The 27,857-nt window shown below is 38.5% G+C and overlaps 1 protein-coding gene across 10 annotated transcripts in view; it reads left to right on the top strand.

Moving 5' to 3' along the window:
• Positions 1–27,857, top strand: part of NAV3 (neuron navigator 3) — a 924,907-nt gene that overhangs the window by 853,505 nt on the left and 43,545 nt on the right. For all 10 annotated transcript variants that reach the window (XM_075551244.1, XM_075551243.1, XM_075551247.1 and 7 more), the window contains 4 exons: positions 799–822; positions 4,055–4,132; positions 15,448–15,531; positions 25,355–25,466. In XM_075551244.1, coding sequence (XP_075407359.1) covers positions 799–822; positions 4,055–4,132; positions 15,448–15,531; positions 25,355–25,466 — 298 coding nt within the window. The remainder of the gene's footprint in view (positions 1–798; positions 823–4,054; positions 4,133–15,447; positions 15,532–25,354; positions 25,467–27,857) is intronic.

Genomic DNA, 27,857 nt, shown 5'->3' with positions numbered 1-27,857 from the left:
ATAAAAAGCAGCTCAGGTACCTTTTCATCAGTTAGCACATATTTGCATATAACAAATCCATGTAAATACCGAACATATGCACAAGGGAAATGGGTGTGTTGACTCACTGTATTTTTTGCATACAACACACCCTTATAAATAATGTGTGTGCACATCTAGGAAATGGGCATGTCAGGACTGCAAGGCTGGCAAAAAATACATTAATTCCCTTTATTTGCAGCAAAATATGGTGGCAGTCATTAGGGTGGCTAAAAGATGAAACTTGTATATTTGAATTATCTGTAGTTTTCAGTTAGGCCAGTCTTTTGTTGTTCCTAGATATATTTGGTATTTTTTATGATCTCCAAATTACTTTGTAAAATTAACTTCATAAGCCCGTGACAGCTTGTTTCTTACCACCTGTGTGAAAAATAAAATATGCAAAAAAGAAGCCCATTATTCCATTTTTCTTTCATTCATCCTTATTTAAACTTTTTTTAAGGCTAATTAAGAGAAAAAATTTTCTTTTTGTTGCTTATTGTGTGTATCTTAGAATAATAAGGAGCCGTGGTGACACTGTGGGCGAAGTATTGTTAATTCTATCTTTTGTATTTATGGAATATTAGATACTTAAGAATCAACCCATATTTTAAAAACATCATGGTTTATTCACTTAAGATCCTAGAACATATACTATTTTAATATGATGATTCTGTATGTTTTACTAGAACCTTAGGTTAAATATACAAAATCATTTATTCTTGCAAAATAAATTGTCATTAATTTGTTCTAAAGTGTATTTTCTTCTCTCTTTTACAGGCTGAAGAAAAGGCTCATTCTGAGGTAAAAAGGCATATAACTTTTTTAGTAATTAATTTTTTGTTAAAAATAGCATTTCATTTCCTTTATGTTCAAAATAGACATCACAAAGCATACACCAATTCAACTGTTTCTGCTTCATAGTAATTTAAACTTCCTTTTGCATTTATTGTGAAATGAGTTTTCCTACCACTAGGGGGCTCTGTGACACAATAGCATAACTCCAGGGCCCTGGGAGAAGCCAGTAGAACTGTACACTGGTCTGGGAAACCCTCCTGCAAGAAAAAAGTCAATCTAAACTCTCACACTCTTGCCGGGAATCTCGCCTCCAACTCACAGCAAAGTGAAAGCACTGAACTGGAATACATTCTGGCCTATAGGGGAGAGTGCCGCTGCCCTCCGTGTTTTAAATCCTGATAGAAGTAAAATGGTTTTCTCCTGTGAGCAGGCTGAGGAGTTGTAACCATCAGCTGTTTGTTTAGAAGCTGAGTGCTATTAGCCACTAGGCCACCATAACTGAACCCCTATCTTTAATAGTTAAAGACAGACAAAATCCAAATTCCCTGCCATCGAAGTCGATTTCAACTCAAAGCAACCCTGTTGGACAGAGTCAAGTCAAGAAAGGCTGGGTTCTCTGCAGTGCAGGGGCTGGTGGATCAACATCGGAACTCACTAGAGTAGGCATTCATTAAGTCCTTGATGAGTTGATGAATGAGTGGTGTTTTTTTAATACAATCTCCTTTACAGATTTTTTATACAAACATCTGTGTAGGATCAATCAGTTGTTGAATTTTAAACTGCAGGCAACCACAACCTAAGATACCAGCATGCCAGCTCATCTTCTCTGTGCCAAGACCTCAATGCCTCTGATGATCGTTTTAGAATATTGTTGTTCTAATCCCACCGGTTTCACAAAAGCACACTTTGCTGGAATTATGCACAAATCACATGGCTGCATGTAGAGAGGAGAGGGGGAAAAGGGGTGTGGATGGGGGACGGTGGGTGGGTGGGCCAAGGAGAGCAGGAAGGTTTTCATTAGGACTTCATCAAGATGAGATCATGACTATTTGACTGGTGTACGCTGAGGACACCAAAACAGATCAAATAAATGCCCTGCACCGGCCTTCGCAGATAAACTTTTTCCTTTGGCATCTCACTCACTAGCCTTTTAAAATAGAATATGCGCTATTTTTTAAATGCTAAAAATTTGATTGTACCAACTTAATCTTTATGAATGCTAGAACAAAGAATGTATATGCATTTTTTATGTTTTCCTTCTCCCAAAATGTTTCCTTATCTCATGTGGACATGGACAAGCTTCCAATATACTATGGTAATACTCTCTTTTGGAAGCATTAATACCAGACGAGCCCAAGGAATTGGGGATTGATGATGGCCCAAATATCTACCTTTTCTATGATTTGACCTGGCTCCATTCCCCCTCTACTCCTCCTTTGGGCATATTCTCACACATTTCTGGGTTTTTTGCTTTGCTACAATGTCCCAAATGTCTCACATGGTGGTAGGTGCTTGGTTCAGTTCAAAAGCCAAAGGTCATGCAGCGGTGAGCCAGATGTTGCTTCCGGAGGATGCACTCCTAGTACTGACCAGTGATGGTCAAGGTAGCTAGCTCACCCCTGCTTCTCAGAGGACTCATTTTATACAGAGCAGGATGACATTCCAGGGAGTCCTGTAAACAATGACCTACAGGTTATCTTAACAGTACCTTCCCCCACCCTTCTACCAGACCCATGCAAGGAAAGGTTGTTTCATGGAAGTTACATAAATGAGCAGATAACCCCTCACCTTTTTAATGATACCCAAATACAATAATCTGTTCTCCACCCCTGGACTGTATCTTATTTATGCACATGTGGCCTGGGGCCTCTGGCAGGATGCTTCCAGTAGGCATTGGCCTCTACTAATCTCAATCAGCCAGGCTTTTCCCCAGGACACCCCAGGTTTTTTGTCCTCTCAGCTGTAGATCATTTCTTACATCCATTACAGGTAACAGTAACCAGCTAACCGTTAAACAAAGAATGTGCTAGATTCCCACCCTCTACTAAGGCTGGACCTTAATCACCCTATTCCTATTCATTAGCAGATAATCCGCCACCAAAATGGCACGACTGACACGGGCATAAGAAGTTCACAACTGCAGTAGATGGCATGTGGGATTATGCCCGGAAGGGCCAAATTCATTGACCTAAACTAACATATAACGACTAAGCTAGAGCAATTCCAAAACTGTCTGCATTATTGCCATTATGCAATTCTCCTTTTGTCACTCATGCCCCATGCATGATGACTCACGGTGTTTAGATAACAATTTGAATTACAATAAGACTCTGGATTATATTTTGATGGAGATTAAATCATATAATAGATACTTTTAAATAGAGGAAAAGGCTCTTGGAATTTGTGTTCATTTAAAGATCAAATAACAACTCAGTTTTCTGGGACTGCTCGTGGTCGTCATCATCTGAATGCAGTCTTAACATTGTGGAATGGATTCTCTCGCCTCTTCAAATTCGGGAATGAAATGGGATATTTGCTGACATGATGGAGCTGTCGGATAGTCTGCTCTCAGCTTAGAAATCTCTTCTGTTTATGTCTTCTCTTCAGAGGGTGCATCACGTCTTCCCACAGAATCTAACGTGAAGCAAGTCTAAATGTTCAGTGGCTGCTTTTTCAGTAAGAGTTGAATTAGGCCCAACTTTCAGTAGCTTATCTTCTGATAAGTTAGCAAATCATAGAAAACTGAGATATACACAGGACCAAAAAAGACAGAGAGAGAGAGAGAGAGAGAGAGAGAGATTCTTAACAAGAAGACACGCTATAACACTTTTATGTACATATAGGTGTATGTATGTATTTTATATATATATATATCATTTTTAAAATGTTTCTACCAGAGGATAATATCATAAGCTTGCAGAGAAGGAAGAATAAATCACTTTAAGCTGCCTCTTCACACAGGCAAGGATGACAAACAGAGAAAAGCCGACATCCTTTATTTTGCAAGCCTCTGTCTCCACATAGGATTTTGGCACTTTCCTTTCCCCGTATAAGTGGCATTGATTTGATTGTTGATATGTGACTCATATTCACATTTGTTTGTTTTCAGGAATTGGTGCTGACATAGTCAAAGTAGAATGAGCTAAATGGATTGTTTTTCTTGGACTGAATTTTAAATTTCAAGGAAAATTCTCTGAGCATTCTTACCTGAGTTTTTCTTGTTGTTTAATTGTGTTAGCAAATCCATAAGCTGCGGAGAGAGTTGGTTGCGTCTCAAGAGAAAGTTGCTACCCTTACATCTCAGCTTTCCGCAAATGTAAGTCTTCTCCTTGTTAACATTGGAATAGATATGGTAAAACTGAGTAATTCTTTAAAAGGTTTACAAACTTTACATGGCCCTTAAAAACAGACGTACGTGACTAAATAGTAGTATTCTTGGTAAGTTTTCTTTTACTCAGCAGTACGCTATGAAGGCAATCATGCTGTACCAAAAATGTCTTATAAGATTGGAAACAAGATCCACAACCTTAAGGACTGCTTGCTTTTTTTTTTCTTTTCTTTTTTTATCACCCCCCATATGTTAGTCTCTCTCAAATGATGCTACAATAGGGGGATACAGTGTTGTTTGGAAGATAAAATAGTCATGCCCCTTGCATTCCTCTGCTCCATATACTGAACAATTAGTTAAGCATCCAATTATTTTTTTTAATGACTAATTCTAAATTTGGGTAGCTTAGCAAGGCTGTAGACGAGGCATAGTTCTTTCAAAATCCATTGGCAGGCTTCTCTCAGCACTTTACAAGAGCGTACTTTTTCTGACTCCGAAAAGCACAGAATGGCAATACTGATGCTGATGGAGAACATCAATTACACGCGCATTGTGCATCTTCCCTCCCCACTCGTCTCTGAATAGATGTCACAGAGAGGAGAGCTCATGGCCCAGTGCCTCAGCCTCAGGAGCAGTCGTGCTAGGGGGCCAGTGAGGGGTAAAGAGGCGCCTGCCTGTCTGCCAGATTACAAGCCTCAGTACTTGCTAGTCCGCCCAGCCCCACAGAGACATTTGGGGCTTGATCCCTGCCCTCTCTACCTCTCCTCTGCTCTACTGAGTTTTCCTTCTCCCAAAGGATGCCTTAGCAAGAGAGAGCAGCTGTAGGCCCACTCTATACGGCTAGAATAACAGACATTTGCAAATGTAAAGGCTTGCGTTTCCGTCTGCCTTTTCCTTCTGTAATTTAAATGCCAAAGGATATAAGGAAATATATCATCACAAGGTAATCATTTAAAGACTGGATTTGAAATGATATTATCTTTCTCTCACTGGCAAATTCAGATTCATTGTGGATGATTAAATTTATGTTTTTTAATGGCTGTTCAAGAATTTCTGGAAATAATAGTTGTTAGAGAATTTCTTGGATGATATTAGAAGGCAACAGTATAATTTAGGATATATTTTGTTTTTCTTAAACAGTTCAGAAACAACTATAAATTCCTTAACATGAGCTGGCTATATAGTAGTATAAATCACTAGGGCAGATGGTATGGGTTGGATCATCAAGACAGTTACCAGTATCTTAAACTCAGGGCTTTAGTTTACTTTTGAAATGTCTCTTGGTTAGGCTTATCTATAACATGGAGATACTGGTAAACCCCTACAGTGCATAATAGTATTGAACTGATCTACAAGAAACCTGTCAATTATTGACACTAGACAACAATACATATGTATTCCCAAAGGCAAAAACAAAGGAAAATATTAAAATGTCTTTAATAATGTACATATTTGGTTTACCCTCTGAGCTTCTTTTTTTAATATAGTACTTAATTTTATTTGTCATCATAAATACAGAACAAAAAGCAATATTCAGGTGCAGTTGTTAATTTCCACCTAGTCTTGCTAGTAAGTTAAATTGTGTTATTTTCAATATTTTTTAAAATTCCAATTTTTTTATTTTTTTACATTTTATTAGGGGCTCATACAACTCTTATTCACAATCCATACATATACATACATCAATTATATAAAGCACATCCATACATTCTTTGCCCTAATCATTTTCAAAGCATTTGCTCTCCACTTAAGCCCTTTGCATCAGGTCCTCTTTTTTTTCCCCTCCCTCCCCACTCCCCCCTCCCTCATGAGCCCTTGATAATCCACAGATTGTTATTTTGTAATATCTTGCCCTATCCGGAGTCTCCCTTCCCCCACTTCTCTGCCGTCCATCTCCCAGGGAGGAGGTCACATGTGGATCCTTGTAATCAGAGTTGCTCTATTTTTAAGACAGCAATACAATTTTTTCCTCATGAAATTATACAATTTTAGCATTATTTTTATGTGGTAAAACACATATACCAAAAAATGGTCAATTTAGCCATTTTTCAAGGATAAAATTAAGTGGCATTATGAAATTCACTATGTGATACAACCTCCTTAATCTATTTCCAAAACGTTTTCATTTTCCCAAACAGGTACTCACTAAGTGATAACTCTCCGTACCTTTCCTGCTAGCCATTTTTTATATTTAATCTCCTCTCTAGGCACCTTTAATCTCCTCTCTAACCATTTTTTATATTTAATCTCCTCTCTAGGCGTAGTGTGTTACATATTGGACTGCTAACCACAGGGTCAGCAGTTTGACTCCACCAGTCGCTTTCAGAGAGAGAGAGATGAAGCTTTCTGCTCCCTTAAAGATTCACATCCTCACGAACCCAGAGAGGTGATTCTACTCTGGCTTATGAGGTCACTATGACTTAGAACCAGTGGTGGTGGTTTAATCTACTCTCTGTCACTATGAATTATCTTATTCTGTATATTGCCTATACCGTATATACTCATGTATAAGCCTAGTTTTTTGACACATTTTTAATTCAGTTTTGTGGTAAAATTAGGTGCCTGGGCTGATATTCAGGTCGGCTTATACTCTAGTATATACGGTAAATGTAATGAACCATTTGAGCCTTAGGATATGATTTATTTTCTTTAACATTGTTTTCCAGGCTCATGCATGACATGGCATGTATCAGAAATCCATTTGTTTTTATGACTGGATAATATTAAGGGGAATTTGCTTGCAATTTTCTCCTGCAAAACTGCTGGTGGATTTGAACTGCTGATCTTGTGACTAGCGGCCCAACATGAACCCACTACGACTACCAACACTTCTGTTGAGTATAATCTAAAAATATGATTCCTGGGTCACATTCCAATTCTATACTTAACCATTTACAAAACTTCCAGTCTGTTGTCCAAGGTGCTTGGAACATTTTGTATTCCCCCCAGCGGTATAAGTGGTTCTAGTTTCTCCACATCTTTGTCAACCTGTTTTTCTTTCTTTCTGAATTAAATTTATACTAGTAGGTATGAAGCTATTTTGATTTGCATTTCCATAGTCGCTAATTAAGGCAAATCATTGCGGCTTTGAATTGCCTGACTGTGTTCAAGTACTCAGTGTCATGTGCTCATTGTCTGCTGTTTGCATATAATCTTTTTAAAATGCCTATTCAAGTCCTTTGCCTATTTGTTAATTAGCTTATTTGTCTCCTGTTGCCAATTCATAGGAGTTCATTATATATTCTGGAAATTAAACCTTCATCAGAGACTTGATTCCTAAATATTTCATTTTATTGATAATGTCATTTGAAACAATTTTTAAGTTTTTTTTTAAACTGATGTATGTATAGGGAGCTCTGGTAACACAGTAGCTTCAGGCTGCTAACGGGCAAGGTCAATGGTGCAAATCTAACAGCCGCTCTAAGGGGAAAATATCAGGCTGTAAAGATTTACCAGCGTAGAAGCCCCCTGGAGCACCACTGCTCTGCCCTCTACAGTTGCCCTGAGGGGGGGGTGGACAGTGGTGGTGGTTAGGGCAGCAGTTCTCAACCTTCCTAATGCCGCCGCAACCCTTTCATACAGTTCCTCATGTGATGGTGACCCCCAACCATAAGATTATTTTCTTTGCTACCTCATCACCGTAATTTTGCTACTGTTATGAATTGGGGACCCCTGTGAAAGGAGCATTCGACCCCTGAAAGGGTCATGATCCACAGGTTGAGAACCGCTGCTCTAAGAGATGTGTGTTTTCTTTAGTTTATCTTGTTTTGGGTATCATATCTAAAAATCCACTGACAAATACTAGGATTTAAAATTTATCCTTATGCTTCTTCTAAAAGCTTAATGGTTATTAACTTTTATATTTAGGTTGCTGATCCATTTTGTATTAACTTTTCTACATGCTATGAAGTAAGAGTCCAATTTCATGCTTTTGCATGTGAAATTGTGAGCCCCGCACTGTTTGCTAAAGGAACTGTTCTTGTTCACTGAGAGGACATGGCACACTTGTGAAAAATCATTTGGCCATAAATGGGTAGACTTATTTTTAGATCCTTAATGGTATTCTCTTAGCATATTTTTCTATCTTTATGTTTATGGCAGTACCACACAAAGAAGCTTTATTATTTGATAGCCTAAAACACAGTAAACAAAATACCCCTTAATAGATGAGTGAAGGGACATCATTTCTGATGTCAAAGGATATTGGCTGAAACAGAGAACACCTGCATGACGTGTACTTGTGTTTATAGACTGTGCAAAGGCAGACAGCTATGCACAGGCCGTCAACTGTGTGGATCATAGCAAATGATGGATAGCCTTGAGATGAATGGGAATCCAGAACACTTCATTGAGTTCCTGTGGAAATTGTACATGGACCAAGAGGCAGTTGTACAAATGCAACAAGGAAATATGGTCTAAAATCCGAAAAGGGGTGGGACTGTGTTGTATCCTCTCACCATACTTATTTAATTGATGTCCTGAGCAACTCATCTCAGACACTGGATTATGAAGGAAGTGTGGCCTCCGGACTGGAGGAAGGCATGCTAACAACCTGAGATGGCTAGGTGGCACAGCCTTGCTTGCCGAAAGTAAGGCAGATGGGAAACCCTTGCTGAGGAAGATCAAGGATTGCAGCCTTCAGCATGGTTTACATCTCCATGTAAACGGAGCCAGAATCATAGCTGGACCGGCAGTTAGCATCATGATAAGCAGAGAAAAGATTGAACTTGCCCAAGAATTTATCTGGCTTCAGTGCACAATTAGTACTCATGGAAACGGAAATCGAGAGATCAAATGGTGCATGAAATAATTGCATTGGGTCATTCTCCTGCACTAGTCCTCTTTAAAGTGTTGAAAATCAAGAATGTTGCTTTTAAGACTAAGGTCCACCTGACCCAAGCCTCCGTATTTTCCTTCAAGTCAAACACATGCCAAAGCTGGACATTGGAAAAGGAAGACCACAGAAGAATCAGCGCACTGGAATCGTGGTGCTGACGAAGTATATTGAAGATACCCCTGGACGGTGAAAAGAACAAACAAGCTGGTCAAGAAGAAGCACTCAGAGGCAAGACGGAAACTCCTTCTCAAATGCGTTCTTTGAACTTGGTTTCTGGAGAGACTATCCCCGTTTAGAAGGACATCCTGCTCAGTGAAGTGAAGGGTCAGTGGCAATGAGGAAGGCCCCACATGATGGATTTCCAAGGGGCCTGCAACAAAGTGCTCACGCATAAGACCAGTCACGAGGATGGCACAGGACAGAGCAGCATCTCCCTCTGTTACAGACAGGCTCGCTACGAGTCGGAACTCACCTGAAAGTACCTAATAACAACAACTTCAGGTGAATGACTAGGCAAATTTTGATACAGTCATACCGTGGCATGGAACTCAATAATTAAAGGAAACAAAGTATCCATACATTATACAACTTGAATGGTTCTCAACTGCATTAGACCCAGTGAAAAAAGATAAAGGTTTTATACTGCTCATTTCTAATTATATAACATTCATAATGATAAAAATTTAGACAGGGGTTCAGTGGTCTCAAGGGTTAGCGAGAGTGGATGGCGGTGGGGTGTGATGGGTAGCAAGAAGGAGCTCATTTTGGGTGAGGGAACAGTTTGAATCTTGATTGAAGTGGTGCTTGCATGAATCTCCATATGTATACTACTGTAAAATCCAGGTGTTCTAGATCCTGCAATATAGAAGATATAATCATTGAGTATAACTAACTTATCTCTACTATCTTTGCAGCTTGTTCATCTATAATTATTTTAAAACAAAAACAAAATTCAATTTAAATTCACCACAATATTTAGAAAGAGTTCTACTTGTAAATTACCTGGAAGCTTCAACTTTATTCACTCTGTCCATTCATTACCATAAAGTCAAGGCTGACCTATAGTGACCCCTGTGAGACTGCAGCTATTTAGGGGAGTTGAAGACCAGTTTTTCTATCTCAGAGCTGCTGATGGTTTTGAACTGCCAACCCTGCGGGTTGCAGCCCAACACATAACCAGCACACCACCAGGGCTCCCAGATTTACAATGTAGTGCTCCTTTATTTTGTGATGACATGGCTTACATTCTCTTACCATCAGATAAATTTATTAACTGAAAATTTCAAATATAAAATTAAAAGCTTCAGTTAATGACTTAGATCTTGATCTTTAACATTGTCTTTTATTCTGATAGCAAGGCAGTTTATTAGAATTCACTTTTTGAATAAATGCTGCAATGAATGAGAACTAATACTCAGAAATGTGTAAAATGCCTATCTTACTTTAGAATGTCTAAATTTGTTAAATACTTTATTAGGGTCAGTATGCCTACAAAAAAAAGAAATCTTGTGTATTTATGTTCATTTGTGTTTTTAAGGAAATGTTATCCTTTACAGAGTCAGAAATTAGAATGATTCATAATTAACTATTAACTACAAATCTCTTGAATGCTTCTCTATCACTGACTTTATCATCTAGTTTCATAAGCCCTATTTCACACCTGATCTGTCCTCATCCTCAAAAAATACAATGCCCGAGTCTTTTCAGAATGTGTTTTTATTTCCTCTGGTTTCATTCTTATTAATTTATTTGACTATATGCCTCTATGTTTAACATAAATGTGTTTAATTAAATTAAATTAATTATAGGAACTGCATTCAAGTATTTTTGTGACAAATTTCTTCAATGAAAGTTCATGAGCTTTTAGAAAGTGCTGTTTCTGATGGTGGCCACTGTACGCTTTTGGTTTGTAGCTTGTTCAGTGTACACGTGTGCTCCTGACCTTGGTTTGAACCTGAGTAGGAGCCATACACTGATGGTTGTTGGGCAGACATGTGATATCCATTGATTATAAGGACGTATTACAAGGTGTTTGGTTTGGTGAGCATGTTTAACTATCATTTTTTTCGATCATTGACAGCTGCTCCGCAATTCATTTTTTCTCCTTATGTGATTAATTTGATCAGAACTTAAGTGGTTTTCCTTAATATGGGATAATTCTTGCACTTTATCCTAGGTTTGTATCTGCTATGATTATATTTATATAGATTCTACCAAACAATCTTGATTTAAGTTTTAGATGTGACACTTAATTGCCTCTTTGCACAAATGCTTTCTTTTCTCTGTTAAATGGGAGAGTTGCAAGAAAGGTATCCAGTCAGCTCACTTCTCTTCTGACTGACAGAATGTAGTTTCCACTCAATAGACGGTGCACGCCGCAGAATTCCCTCCCTTTGGGGACATTCCTCTGATGAGAGCTGCATAAAGGCACAGAAAGACTGTTTGAAAAGGTTTTCTAGAATGTCTGTGGAAAGGAGAGAGGATATGTTGGCAGGAGCTATTACCTGGCCTTCCCTGAATCAATACCCCACGACCAGACAGAAAGCCAACGAGAGCCCCACACAGAAAGGCCCCAGTGCCCTCGGGACTCTCACCTGCACCATCGTGCAGCCACGGCAGGTGGGACGCATTTGTTTTTCATAACTCTTCTTTACAAGGCTCGGCCCTTACATAATTTGTAAAGTCACCAATGGGAGTTATTGCTAACAATTTGCCGTTTTCGCTGATTGATTATCAAACTAAGTATTGTGTTAGAGGGGGTTGTTTATCTTTTTAGCCTTTTAGCATATAAAGTTACTAACTTTGTTACTAATAATCATTCAGATGGTATTTAGTTTGGGTAGATGTCCTCCTTTCTTGTTCTGTGTAATATTTTTTACATAACCCAGGCATTACCCTGAGGCCTCTTCTCTAAAATAACTTATTTTGTTTATACTAATAAGAACAAACATTGAAGAAGCAATTTTGTATCATATAAAAACATGTGAAAATGTTCTGATGATTGATTCAAAAATTCAAGTAATCCTGTAATTATTGATTTTTAAATGTTTATGCATGTACATAGATGCAAACATGTATATCTAACTGTATTGATAACACAGATGTAGAATACTTTTGCAGTGGCTTCGTTTATTTGGTGGATTGACTATGACTGCATTCTGTGTACACAAATACAAGGCAGGGACCATGCAAACTGATATTTCAGTTTACTATTGAGCGGCACACGAGTTCTTACACAGTGGAAGGTACGTGCCGATGCAGATTATGTTGTGTGCTCCCCACACTGAAGACAGAACGGATGCAAATGATCCTCCATTAACTAGGAGCGGGTCCTTTTTATTTTGTCCCGTGACAGTCTTCCGTTTTATTCCGAGGGGAAGCTATGCAGGTGCTTAATGGAAAGTCAGAGCCGCCTGCACTGTGATTAACAGTTCCCCTGCAGATCAATGATTTTGAAAGTCATCATCTTTGTGATGTGAAGTTTTTCACACAAGATAGATCATCTTATATTCCCCAACGAGTAGCTTTCCATTTTCTCTCCATTAAAGTGAAAACCATCATCATTGGTAGAAAATGTTTCCCTTCATTTACCTTGTGGGTTCTCTTAACCATTTGTATCCCATGTCATGAGAAACTTAACCATTTACTTCTTCTAGAGCAACAAAGTTTGTCTGGTGAAGGAATTCATGATCACATATATTTAAAGGGATATTTCACAAAACAGTTTAACACACTTTAATTAGAGCAATGTGACTCATTACAATGTTATTTTTAAAATGTTTTGCGCATCATTAATAAAAAAGAACTATTCCAGGGGTTGAAAACCTTATTTTAATAATAGTTTGTATTTATTTATAGTTACAAAATTTGATCAATTTATGTTAAACAACACATTCCTTGTAATTCTGGTTTCATTGTTAGTTGGCTCCCATTAAGTGGAAAATATAGCTATAAGGGATATGAAGTAATTATCTTGAAATGTATATATTCAAGGATTCACAGTTCTGCAAATAAAAGTTATAACATTCCATTTTGAGAAATTGAGAACTTTACAAAATTGAATAGAACCTTACGTTTCTCTTAGTAAACATAAACGAAGGCTTTCTAGAACTTTTCCCTGTCCACTCTAATTTTCTCTGTCTTAAAGCAAGCCATTTAAGTGTTAGGTCTTAATAACTCATTTTATGTGCATGATAGAATCATTGCCAACAATGCAAACTATAAATGAACACAATGGTATTCACATACAAATAATTTGTGATTAATTTGCATAAAGGAATACATTACAACATAAGACAGACTCCAAATATTCGTAACAGATGAATCTCAAAACCTTTGTGTGAAATCAGAGAGCACAGTCGCACAGAATCATGCAATGTGATTTCCCTTGAATACTTTCTTTAACTGTGCAAAATGAAGACCTGATAATTGGGGACCGTGGCTGTCTTTTCGGAGGGGAGAGAAGAGAGGGGAGTGGAAGGGACAAGCGGGGCCTGGAAAGTCTCGAGATCTTGACTTTGCAGTGATGATGTAAATACTCCTTTTGTACTAAAACCAGTGAGCCATTCATTTTCCTTTTTTCATTTGTGTACAGATGTCTTGTCCTTTTTTATTTTATGTTAAAATGTAAGAGTAAGGGGGCATAGTTTTACACTAATTTTAAAAATCATTTTATTGTGAGCTCTTACAGTATAGTATGACAATCCATATTGAAGTTAGATCAAGCATAATTATACAATTTCTGCCACCATAAGTTTCGAAACATTTTCTTTCTTCGTTAACTCTTTGATATCAGCTCCCCTTCCTCCCCTCTGCTACCCCCCAGGAAGCCTTATCATATATATTTTCCATATCTTACACCATCCGATGTATCCAGTCACCTATAATTCTGTTACTTGTTCCCCTCGAATGGGGTTATACAGTCATTGTTACATCAGTTCCCCCTTCCCCCTTGCGCCCCTCTCCTCCTGTACCCTCAGAGAACCAGTACGCCCCTTACTGTTTTTGAAGGGTTTATCTCTCTTGGATTTCCTGTGTCTAATGATCTTAATTATACAAATGACCATACGCATGCCTAACAAGATTAATGAGGTAAAACCAAGGCCCTAGGAACGGGGTGAGGCGATGTTAAAGAATGGGAGGGTACTCATGCATGCAGTCAGGGTTATGCTGCACCCTGGATATGTCATCCCTTCCAAAGTTTACACTAATTCTTGGTTGTGATAGAATGGCATTCCTTTTCATTGAAAAAAAGTTAAATTATAAAACACTGTTCCTCTTTTTATTTTTCTGCTATCTTAGAATATTACTGTGTAGTTAAATCTAAAAAGCCTTCAAGTATAATTTTCAAGATTGTATATATATATATATATATATATGAATTTCAGTGGATATGTATGCATATGAGAAAACTTGTACTGATGGGCTGAAGGGTAACAGAAATGCTCTCTACACCTTCTGCTTCTCCATATGCAGTATCAGGTAAAGTCAGACATCTCTACATAAGTTCAGAGTGACGAATAGAGGTTGGTCAAGCAGAGAGTTAGTGGAAAAGAGGCAGACCCACCAAGAGATGGATGGGCCTGGCGGCCAAACAGTGGGCTGGAGCAGAGCAATCTTGTGAAGACTCTGCGGACAAGGCAAGGTTGTGTTGTGCAGTGTACCAGGTTGCTAAGTTGGATGAACTTGAAGCATCTAACGACAACAAAGAAGAACCATATTGCGACAAAAAGATCGCATTGCATCATGATACGAGTGGAAGGAAATCAGACCTTCGGGATGTGACATAACTGTATAGCCTCCTGTAACTTAAAATCAGCACAACATACCTTAGGCTGAAATAAAATAACAACTGCATATTATTTCTAGCTAGCTTACCAATACATCCTTAGTTTAAATGAATAAAATAAGAAAAAATCTTTTTTATTACAAAGAAGTTGGAAGACAAAGACAACTCTGTAGAAAAGGAGGAAAGGTAGTCGAGCAGTCAGCAGGTGCTTGACACTTGAAGGAGGGTGTCATTATATTAGAGGAGCAAACTGTATCTTCAAAGGTCATTGTGGTAATAGAAAAACGAGGGGCATTCACCCGCGGACTACTTCAATGACCCCCTCTTGTAAGTTAAGTCTGAAAACTGGCAACTCAGAACTTAATTCAGCACTTTGCATGTCAAGCCTCGTCATGATGTGCAACTTAAAGGACGTTATTATTTGCGGAGAAAAAATGCCCTTTTAGAAGCTAAGTCCAAGTGAAAGGTCAAGAGCCTGAAACGCTGAGTTTAAGAAACCCACGTTGAGGAACGGTAAATGAAGATGTGTGCCATAGCACAGCCACCACTGAGAGCCAATGAGAATGGGCACCGAATTTAGAGAGGACCTACCATAAAGCATTTTGTAAAATGACGTGTTTTTAGCCATCCACATAAGATTCTGACTCTCAAGGCTCGTTCCTTCTCTTTTGTTCACAGGCTCACCTTGTAGCAGCCTTTGAAAAGAGTTTGGGGAATATGACTGGCCGACTGCAGAGTCTGACCATGACCGCAGAACAGAAGGTAGGTTCCAGGACTGCTTCTGAGGCTTAAAAGAAGACAGCAGTTTGCATAGGCTGTTTAAAGAATACGCAAGGGGCCATTCCTTAAAGGAAATGCTACAAAGAATTCACTTTGCCCTAAAGCAGAACACCATCATGAAATAATCCCCCCTTTTTTCAGATTTTAATTTAAGAATTAAGGTTGCTTGCAGATTAATACATATTGGAACACACACACACACACACTCTCTCCTTTACACACAGCTTGTTATTTTACATCTGATAGAATAAACCACTAGAAGAGTCCCAAATGGTGGGCTCAAGTAGAAAGAAAAGGTTTTGAAAAAGATGATGACAACATATGTAAAGATGTATTTGACAAAATGAATGTATGTATGAATTGTGACAAGAGCTGTAAGAGCCCCCATAAAATTAAATTAAAATTTTTAAAATGCCAAACGGCAAGAAAAAGCAAGGACGTGTAGGGAAAGAGCTAGAACACTCTAGATTAAATGTATTATGCAGTTGACAAGAATTGCCCCTGGCAAAATGTTCACAAGTGCTACTATCTATAAGCCTAGTTATAGACTATGGTTATCGGCTGAGAGATCCAGGAAGAAGGTCTTGAACGGATGTTAAAATGCTTCGCATGAAGGGGTTTAGGTGGCAGCATCAATGGGACAAGGGACAATCATGTATAATTTTGGAGTCAATGAGGACTGGGTGGTATCTGACGTGTGCATGGTCTGTGTTTGAAGTATTGTTATTTTAGTTAAATCAGAAGTTTTATGTACAGCCAAGTACTTTATAGGTTCTGATTTCTTGATTTGGAAGTGTAAGGCATGGTTTCATGGGACATCCCAGTTAATTGTCCTAATGATGTGTTCAGTACTCCTCTTAACCTCCTAGTTCATTGTGTGATGCCTGGGGTTTTAAAAGCTTGTGGGCAACTGTGTGAGGCAGAACAGTTGGTTTCTAATCCCCTGGAACAACAGAGGAGAAGGAAAGCCAGGGAGAGGAAGAGAATATGAAATGTATAACTGATTACCACCATGAATTTGCCATGAGGTGAAAAGAACAGCTGGTGCCTAGATATCATTATTGAACATCTTAATCAGATGTCCCAGAGAAGAATCCCGCTTAAAAGAGGGAACTGCAAAGTGGAATGTCAAATATGCCTACACTCTGGACTTCCCAAAGTCAGGAAAAATGGGTGGGCTCCTAACAATGATTGTCCTGACATGATCTTTAAACCTCAAACTGAAAATAATCCCTGAGGTCCTCTTCAAAACTCAACAGTCATTTAGCTTAATTAGTAAAAACGGCTTTACCTTGAGCATTATGTTTTTGGGTTGTTTGTTTGTTTGTTTCTGAAACCATTTTATTGAGAGTTAATACAGATATCATATCATTCCATAGTTCAATCACATGAAGTGGTCTTGTATACTCTGTTCCTTTAAGAGTTGTCTGTGTGGGATCAGCCTGACAACAGCACCCCTCAAAAGTTGACAGGACAGTGAATTTATGATCCTGAAGAAAGAACAACTCTGAAAAGGAGGATAGGAAGGGTCGCACCCCTCAAAAACCAGCATCCATGTCACTAAGTTATACATGGAGAAGCTATTATTGACTTACTACGTGTTTCACTGTGTATTTTTCCCAACAGCAATAATTCATTTTAAGTACTATTTTTAAAATAAGATAAGAATTTTATGGAATACTAAAGGAAAAACAAAGAAACAAAAAACAAAGAATGTAGCTCACAAAGATTGATGTATCAGGAAGGACCAGGTGCCCAGTGAGAATCAGATCACTTTCCGTATAAGGACTAGTCTTCTTGGCTTAGTTTCTAACATCGCAGCCTGGGTCCCTGGATAGATGCCGGAGGCAGGGGAGCATCTGACATTCTATGGAAATACCCAACGTGCATAGAATATGCGCAGGGCCTCCAGTTTCATAGTCTTCTACCAAAGGGCCATACTCCAAGAAGTTTGGGATATTTTCAATCAATATTGATATCTATCCATAGGAATGGCTTCACTTTTGTCTTTAAACATAATGTAAGCTCTTTCATTAGCTTTAGAGAATTAGCATGTATTTGGTCAATTCACTATTAAAAATGTCAGGGGATGGGTGTCTCTTGAAAGCTTATAAACAATCCAATCAAACAAAAGTTAAGGTACCATAGTCCTAGAATCATGTGGTATGACTGGCAAACTGTGTTCTCATTTTCCCTTTTGGACTATGCTTCATTTGCATATATCCCTCTGCCGATCAAAGAGAATACCATCCTTCCCTGGAAACCCTTCTAGAAGGGCAAATAATAAACTCCTTTGAACTCAGAGATTTTATCTGAATTAATTTAGAGGGGAGCTTAGGGGGCCGTAGAATGGTTGGCAATGGAGTCTGGCACTTCACAATGTAACATAAGAACCTGGCAAAGCCTTTCAGGGCACCTGGATAAGAAAGGATATAAACGTTGGCGCTCAGTCAGCCTAAGGGCGACTACTGGCTGTGTCTCTTAAGAACTGTGTGATCTTGGGAACGTTGATGTAACACTTTTCTGAACCTCAATTTCATTATTTTGTAACCAGGGATTTTAATAACTAACTTTTAAGATCGCTATAAGGTTTAAGTGAGATGCTTCATGTAGGAGGAAATCAACAACTATTATTCTCCATGTTTCTCTCAATCCTTCCTCTGAAAAATATAAGATTAAGCCAAATTAACCAGTGCTTAACCAAATTAATCGTATCCCAACTATATTAACCATGCTCACATGTGAAAACAGCAGTACTCAATTTAACTTGGGGTACAGCCAGGGAGTCATTTTCTAGTCATAAACCTAGAAAATAGGTTTAGTATTAAACTTCAATGTCTTTAAGAAGATAAAATTAATAGTTTTTTGTTTTGTTGACTTTTGGTTTGGGGTCCTTTGATTCTTTTATATTTTTAAATATTTGTTATGGACTATGGGAAAACATACAGGAATTTTATTATGGTAATTTATATGTCCATGAATAATACTTGAATATTTCAAAATGCATCTCTGTAAGTCAAGGGATTTTATCATGACGGTCATTGTCCTTGTGATAGCGATAGATAGTATCCAAAATGTTTAGAATTTTTTAAAATCCCATTATATCTGAAATTCCCTTGCTGTTTTAATATTTAATATCTTTATTTCTTAGAATAATTTAGATTTAAAGAAAACAAGAAACAGAATTTCTACCTATTCTCTCCTACCTTCAACCCAATTTTCCCAGTTGTTGACATCTCGCATTAATATGAATTTGTCACACAGATGAAGCAATTTTCATACATTATTACTAATTCTAAAGTTTTTAGTTTACATTGGGGTTCACTGTGTTTTATACACCTATGCATTTTGAAAAATATATAACACCATACATACCAATATCTTATCATACAAAATAGTTTTGCCGCCCCTAAACTCCCAATGGTTGACCTTTACTCAAAAACAAAATAAATATTCTTTTCAATTGCAAGCTGTATGCTCACAATATTGTTGACTATTTTATTTTATTAATCTATGATTTATAACTTTCCTGTAAAATGCGACACGATATAATGTGGCATAATTCAAATAAAATGAATAGAGCAATGTACATAACATGAAGCTTAGGTCGAGATAATTTCTAGCATGAACTGAATTAAACCTCAAGGAAGTCAACACACAAGGGGAGATTGCGTGGCAAGTTTGGCTCTCTCTTTGTAACTCAAAGGGCATAATTTAGATTGAAGAGACAAACTTTTTTGGCACTGAATTCAAGGAGGCGTTTACTGCAAAAGTTCTTAAATTGGGGTCATGGGATAACAAATTACAAAATTGCTGCCGCAAAAGACATTTCTTTTAAAGCAGAGGGCGTAACATTTTTATCATATTTCAGTAAAGGCACATCTTCAGGGAGCTGAAAGAAAGGGTATATTGCTCTGCAGTAATGCAACAGTCCTGGGGAAAAGCTTGTAGAATCCAGAGCGGAGATTTTCTCTCTCTGCTGCTCATGCTCCAAAGTCCCTTGTACATTTAGCCCTGTGTTAAAATCGTACTGAGATTGAATGGACAAGATGCTCTTCCTGCTCTGGAAACAGAGTAGTGAACAAATATGTGCGTGTATAACATCTATAACTTATCTTCTTTGTTGTGTTTACATTCTAATAAGTGATATATAATAAACATAAAATGAAAACATACAGCAATACAAGTTATAGTTAATATTTGGGGGAAAACTAATGCTAAGATGGAAGATATTAGGAAGGGATTCTGGGATGCTACTCCATAGAGAAGCAAAGGCCAAGATAATTGCCAGTTCTTGGCTAGACACTTAAGACAAAGATAAACCACGATTTAGTCTTCTGGCTTCAAAACGTGATTTTGATAATCATGTCATATTCATAGACTGAAAACGGCATCAAAATTATAGTTTGGTGTATAGACCAGAATCACTCCCTTGAATAATATCCTAACAATTTTTCTTGTTTCCTCTTGCCAAATCACTCTTGACTCTTCTGCCAAATTTGCCTGCCAGCCCGCTGATTTTATACTCATGCAGCTTGATAAAAAGAAAAAGGCACAAATTACTTAGGAGGTAGAAAATTATAGGTGCCATTAGAAATGTAAGAGGACAATGTCATGAGCAATTTCACAGGGAATTGTGGCATCTCCAGGCTGGCTTCTAAATGGAAGTCACAAAAAGAAGCCTCCTAAGGCTTTGGAAAAATGAATAGAAATTATTCAGAGAAAATGATAGAAATTCTACCATAGAGGAAGGAATAGTACAGGCATGGAGAGCAAGGAGAAAAATTGCTGTCAATGTTGTACGTATATATGGTTTTATACATATATATGCTATAGGGCAATACCTAGCCATAATTTCATACTGCAATTAGCATGACTGAGCGTGTGTGTGTGTGTGTGTGTGTGTAGGGAAAACTTGCCCTTGTGGTTCTATCAAGGTCAACAGTTCAAATCAGCCAGTCTCTGCAGAAGAGAGAGGAGGTTATTGCTCTTGTAAAGACTTACACCCTCAGAAATCCTTTATGGGGTCTCCATGAGTCTGACAAAACTCAATGCCTGGGCTTGGTGTGGTAGTTGAGTGGAACTTGGAACTAAGTCTAGGAACTAACTATAGCTAAGGAATTGGTCCTTTCATCAAGCACGACCTCAAGGTAACAGAAGCAAATATTGTTGTCTACACTAGCCTACAGCAGTGCGATCCAAACGTAGATAATTAGACAGTAGACAAGCAGGCTGAGCAGGGAAGGAGAGTGGAAGTATGCCCATGAGATTTGACAAAGGATATTTGTATAAGTGTATTTGCCTTTGCTGTAAAGATTTCCTTGAATGTAGTGGAGCATATAGACTATGGGCCAGATCCCCCTGGGCAGCAACTCATTCCATCAAGGAATTTGGCTATATCTAAGTTTTCATACTTTTCCCCCTGTATGCTCCAAGGGTAATTGGTATAACACCATTTACAAAGACAAAATTCTACATCCAGCTGGGAGCAGTGGTGGGAGTCTTCAAAGTTCCCATGCGCAGCATCTGAAGTGCAACTCTTAGCATCTCTTCATCGGAGGGATGAAGATAATCAGAAGGCACGTGGAAACATGCAGTCCAGTGAACGACTAGACCATGAAAACATGGGCCTGCATGACCCTGATACCAAACCTAGGCAGTGCCTGGCTCCCATTACCAACTGCTTTCAAAGGATCACATTAGAACTCCTGAATAGAATGGGGTTAAAATGTGCAGTAAAATCCAAAATCATAAGAGACCGGGCGTACTGGTTAGATAGAGACTACGGCCTTCGGGTCTGCAACTGAGCTCAGTCCCCTGTTAGAAGAATCAACTACCTAGCATCCAAAGGGCAGCATTTATCGAAGGAGCAAGTACAGAATGTTAGGAAAAGAGGAATGGAAACAGGAAGCACAGAGAAGAAGGGGAACTGAATAACGATGCATCGAGGGGATGCAATGGGCTTTGTCCTCAAGCAGGACCTAAAGGTAACAGAAGCAAATATACAGTTCACACAAAATGTATGTGAACTGCTGAATTTAAAACTGATAAGCTATGATGTAAACCTTCACCTAATAATTTAAAACTTTGCAGCAAACTTACCATGACAAAGTTTTTAATAAAGGTCATACTAGCAGCATGTCCCAATAATAATTCCTAATAATATTATTTCCCGATAGATGCTAGAAAATATTATTTTATATACCAGTAGATTTATACATATACAAAAACTCAGATAATTGTCAATACTGCTAAATATAAGGTAACAAATCTCTCTAATACTAGGCTGAACATTTTAAGATCATGATAATGAAATAACTTGATGAAGAATTTTACCCTGAAATGTGGGTGAAGGGAGACAACAGACAGTGTAAGACATGAAATAACTATAATAATAAATATTTGATTAAGGATTCATGAGATTGGGCAGGTAGGGCAGGTGGGGGGGGGGTGGCGGAAAGAAGTTGATGCCAAGGGCTCAAGTAGAAAGAAAATGTCTTGGAAATGTTGATGGCAACATATGTACAAATGTGCTTCATACAATTGAACGATGGATAGTCAGAAGATTTGTAAGAGCCCCCCAATAAAATGATGAATTAAAAAGTCTTATGTTGATCATAACTTCTTCTCCCGTCACCGCCCCTTTTCCACCCAAGCTCTGGGGGGAGCTGAGCCCCAGAGCTCCGAGGTCACCAGTATATGTGAAGAGCTAGCTTTCTGTGTCAAGAATGCCGTGGGCTATGCACTGTCCGTGTCAAGAATGGGGAACGAGAGGCTTCCCAAGGGTTTCATGTTCTCAGAGAAAGCCATTTGAGGAAAGCTGTTATAGCCATTCTCCGAATACAAAGAATTATGCAAATCAATAATTTTATGAATAAAAATTTTATAGAACAATTGTTATGTTCTTGTGCGCAAATGTGCTAAAGCTATATTTATAGGTAAGTCTTTAGGAATATAAAATTCAAGAGACTAACAGATCAGTTCCCCATGTCTCTGTTATTCTAAGCAAATACAACTCTTAATGAAGGTATCATAGGTAATCTTATGAAGCTATCACAAGAGGACAGAGTGTCTTCTTATAAGAATGATAGAACTCCAATGTTGGTCATTGCACTAGCTGTAATTCATAGGTTTGCTCTTGATTACCTCTGAGACACTACTTTTGAACGGGAAGTTAAGCCAGGAAAATGAGGAAACGCAAAGCCAGGACTTGCACATAGACAATATGAGGCCAAAGGTGACCACAGCTGAGTTAGCTTTGTAGGGCATAGAATAAGGAGACACTGTAGTGTCCCGGTTACATGCTGTACTGAGAAGTGGTGAATTTGGTTTATCTTATCAGTTGGACTGCTACCCACAAGGTCAGAAGTTGAAATCACCAGGAGAGAAAGGCCAGCTGTTTCTTTACTCCCCACATGCCAGTTCTGCCCTGTCCTGTAGGGTTGCAATGAGACAGAGAGTTTGATTTTGTTGTTTTCTGGGTTCTTTCAGTAGAAAACTTAGTAAAATTTCAAGGCAGATGCAAAATATTTTTAAATTGCCAAGACTGAATATGTTAGTTTAACTGAGCTTAATTATGAGAAAACCTCATTATTTGACTTTTCTGCCAAAGATGTTAAAGATTAACATTAAATATATAGCCCAAGAACTTTTTCTATAAGAGGTTGAAAAGGATACGATTAAAAATAATCATTTTATTGGGGGCACTTACAGCTCTTAAAACATTCCAAATGTCAATTGTATCAAACATATTTTTGCATATGTTGCCATCCTCATTTCTAAACATTTTTTACTTGAGCCCTTGCTATATGCTCCTTTTGTTTTCCATCCCGCCCTCACCCTCCCATCCTTGTGTATCCTTGAGAAATTATATATATAAGGTGGTCGAGCGGTGTCAGAGACCAAATCAGTAGAATTTAAGCAAACAGGCTTTATTGGGGAGAAAAACCCAGCCTGGGCGAAGTCCCACAGTCCACAGTGTCTGGGTCGAGGGAGTCATGCCTCAGGCTACAGGGGTGGTGTTTATATAGCCAGGAAACGTGTGACTGGGCTGCCTTGAGTCCATATAAGGTAAAGTAGTCAGGGATTGGGAGATACAGGTATGTCCCGGTTTCTGGACTGTAAGGTGTCTTCCTAGTTCTGGGTGTATTCGTGCAGGGTACAGGGCGGGCCATGGCGGGGCGGGGGGGGGGGGGAGGGGGGGAGGGGCTGGGGCAGGTGGAGGACTTTCAAAGCTGCTGACAGGTTACTTTAGCCAGGTCTGGTCAGCTCCACAAGAGGGTGGAGAGAGGTTCAAGTTCACTCACTCCTAGTTGCTTCAGCCAGCTCTGGTCAGCTCCGCACGCGGGTGAGGGGAGGTTCAGAGGTCACTTGCTGCTAGGAGCCGGCCTGATATTGATCCGGCCAGACAATATATTGTTATTGTTATTTTGTATCTTACACTGGCCACTGTCTCCCTTCACCCACATCTGTGTTATCCGTGCCCTTCCAGGCATGCGATCTTGGAGATCTTCACTAAAAAGGATGTCTCTTTGGAATTAGGTTCTGATGGAAACCTGAGACAGAGTTTCTGTTCCCTTTTGTTTATTAATTGAATAGGACTTTTTTTTTTTTTGCGTGCTTTCAGTAAAGGTTTACACGGCAATCTAGGCTCCCATTCAGCAGTTTCTGCACAGATTGTTCAGCGACATTGCTATCTTCTTCACACAGCGTGAACATCCTCATTGTTTCCGTCCTGCTGGTTCCACTTCCCTTCATTGTATTCTCCTTATTCTGAGGGAGGCCATGCGCTCTGCCTCAAAATGCATCACTTCTGGTGAATCATTCACTTGACAATGACTGTGAAAGATCAATTTTATCTCATGTATTTCATTAATACATATTTGAAGAGTCTGATTTTAATAAGAAAATATAGTAGTTTTATTAAAAATGGATTTTCCAGCCACCAATTATTGATAATTTCATAATTATTTAAAGACAGTATTATACATTTGGTAACCTGGTACAATGATTTAAAATCCTCAATTGCCAATCAGAATTATCAGTGGTTAAACAGTGCGACCTCTCTGTGGCAGTCTGCTCCCATGAAGATTATAGTCTGGATGACAGTGATATATGGGGCCATTCTGCTCTGTTCTACGTGGTTGCTATATCTAGATAAGAGAGATTATATTTTGTTTTCTTGTGTACTGCTCTGTTCTACCACCTCTTGAAAAAGTTAAGACAATTTAGGCCACAGAATAATCAAGAAATTGCTGGGGGGAGATCATGTCAGAAAGGGGAGTTCTTTTGCTGAGCAAGATGTCATTAGATAAAATGGACAAAGCCCTCCAGAATTCAAACCTCTTAGGACAGCAGTTCTCAACCTGTGGGTCGTGACAGGGGTCGCCTGATTCATAACAGTAGCAAAATTACAGTTATGAAGTAGCAACGAAAATAATTTGATGGTTGGTGGGTCACCACCACATGAGGAACTGTATGAAAGGGTAGTGGCATTAGGAAGGCTGAGCACCACTGTTTTAGGAAATTTACCCAAAAAAGAAGAAGGAGGAGGAGGAGAAGAAGAAAAACATTGCCATTGAATCTATTCTGACTCACAGCGACCCTAATTAGGCTTTCTAAGACTTTAAATCTTTAGAGAGCAAGCTTCGCCTTCTCCTGCAGAAGGACTTGAAGGTTTGAACTACTGACCTTGCAGTTAGCAGTCTTATGGTTACTCGAACATACCACCAAATGAATGAAGAACTAGGGTACTTATTTTTCTCTCTAGGTACTAAAGCTTCCAAAATATTTTTTTGTTCCACAGGAGTCTGAACTTATAGAACTAAGAGAAACCATTGAAATGCTGAAGGCGCAGAACTCTGCTGCTCAGGCGGCCATTCAGGGAGCCCTGAACGGTGCCGACCACCCTCCCAAAGGTATCCTTAGAAATGTTGGCATTTTCCATTGATGTCGCAGGTATCGGTTTCCTTGTTGTAATGCTGCTTTTCCTCCACAGTACTGCCTTTTTGACAATGGGCCAGTTGATGTGAATGCAGTTAGAAACCCGGAATGTGAAAAACAATAACTTTGATGATAAAAACAAATTTTAATTGCTTTTAGAGTGGTGCATGCAGTTTTTTCTCCACTTCTTTTGGCAAAAGGAGGTTGGTTAATACTTGCACCTCAAATTAAGCAAACCCAGTATGAAACATGAAAATCCAGGTTGACATAAAAAATTAAAATGATTAATGTCATAAGGCAATAGCAATAAATATGGGAGCAACTCATGCTGAAGGGAGGCAATAAAAAAGGTACCTTTCAGTGATAGATCTGAAAACACATTCTTAAGAGTTGGTGTGCTATCCATTAACACTGTACTTGGGCAATTTTAAATAATGATAAAAATCCCCTTCTTTGCCACCACTTCACATCTCTTCATTTACCACTGTCATATCATTCTTTTTCTTTATATAGGTTCTATTTATTCATCCCCTGAGTCTTTTCAATAGCACTTAATATGCTTAAGTCTCCCAGCTTAAAACTTCCTGCCTAAATTCTGAATGTCCTGCCAGCTCTCTTCCAATTTCCAGATTAATCCTGCAAAAATGTTTGTGGAATTTTACAATGTCTTCGGCTACCAAAAACCTTCCAGCCCACTGAACTCTGACTTCTCTTCCTACAACCCTATCAAAATTATTCTCTCCAAATCAACAATTGCTTACATGATATGAAACCCAGGCCCCTTCCACATGACACGTTCTTTCTCATGGCCATACCATCACACACTAGGTTTTCCTTCTGCTGCTTTGAAGTACTTTTCTAAATTTCTTGTATAATTAGTTTATTCCTCTATACCAATTCACTAATTATTGATATTTCTTTGCCTTTATACTAACCTTCCATTGTGATTCCCTATCATGATTCTAGATATCATAACTTAAATTCTGTGCAAATGCATCTAGTATTCTCAGAGGTATCATTTATGTTGCTGTTAACTGTGCTATCCCACCTTGAGGCCAGGTTCATCTCTTGAGTTACACATCTGTATATACAACTTCCAAATAAAGAACTCCACTTGAATCTCTTTGAACGTGTAGTTGGCATTTTGAACTCAGCAATTCCAAATAGGAGCTTAGCATCTACCCTGTCAGACCTGAGTCTGCTTTAATGTTTCCTGTCTCAATGAATGGCAACACCAGCCTTCAAGACAGCCAGGACTCATCACTCCTCTCTTGACTCCATAAATCATCCAATTATGCCAATCCTTCCCTTAAATATCTCCTGGATCTGCTTTCTCTTGCCATCCCTCATCACTTCCTACAACTCTATCAAAACTCTTCTCCAGAATCAATGTTACTTACATTTCTCCCATGAACTCTGATCACAGCCTCCCAACAAACATCCCTCCTATCAACTTTACTTCACCATCCATCAGTCTTTACACAAAAATCAGAGCAACCAGTGAAAAAACCTATCAGCAGGCAACCTGTTATATTGAGGAAAAACACAAACGCCTTATAATTACATAATCTTTCTTCATTGACATTGTTCATCCAACAAGTATATGCTGATTACCATATGCCAGACACTGTTCTAGACCTTTTGGGTTACATTTAATATATCATGTTTCAACTACCTTGAATGTGCTTCAGTTTTCTGAAGTTCTTTGCACATTGCTTATTTAATTTATTCTACGTGGCCTGTTCTAGACTGGTTGTTCTTCGAAACAATACTTTCAGAGTCATTCCTGATTGATGCTATGGTGGTTTATTTTTTGGCTTTTTTAAATTTAAAGTTGGGGAAACTACTATATAATATGAGCTATGACTTAATTGAAGGACAAACTAGTTCTCTAGAAGCTACTTTTAATAATTTAGCAACTTTCAGTGCGGGGTGGTTGATTTACATGCTGGATGGAAAATCGCTACATATTTAAAGCTTATCTTAGAGCTATAACAAAGCAGCTTATGTTCGAAATCTTCATGTCATAAATAGGTCCAGAGGGATTCGAAAAGGCTTAATCCTTTCTTTAGCACAGCACAAGTCACTGAAGTGAAACTTTCTGGATGGATTTCTTTTATCTTAGGCAAGAGTTAGCTTAATATATCTCCTGGAATTGCAAAGTCGAAATCCCTGTGCTCAGGAATGTGGACGGGGATATCGAAAGTGAACAAAAGAATAACAGTTAATATTCAAATTGATCGAGAAATATGAAACGTAAATTTGCAAAGATTCAAGATAAAAACAAGTAGTTATACAGGATTAATTGTCTATACCATATTTGAATGGTGTTTCTATAATAACAAAACTCAGATATTCAGTTTGCT

Source organism: Tenrec ecaudatus, chromosome 6, assembly GCF_050624435.1.
Source record: "Tenrec ecaudatus isolate mTenEca1 chromosome 6, mTenEca1.hap1, whole genome shotgun sequence".
In the NCBI taxonomy this organism is placed as follows: domain Eukaryota; kingdom Metazoa; phylum Chordata; class Mammalia; order Afrosoricida; family Tenrecidae; genus Tenrec; species Tenrec ecaudatus.
Note: the sequence above shows the minus strand (reverse complement) of the source record. Positions and strands in the feature narration are given on the sequence as shown.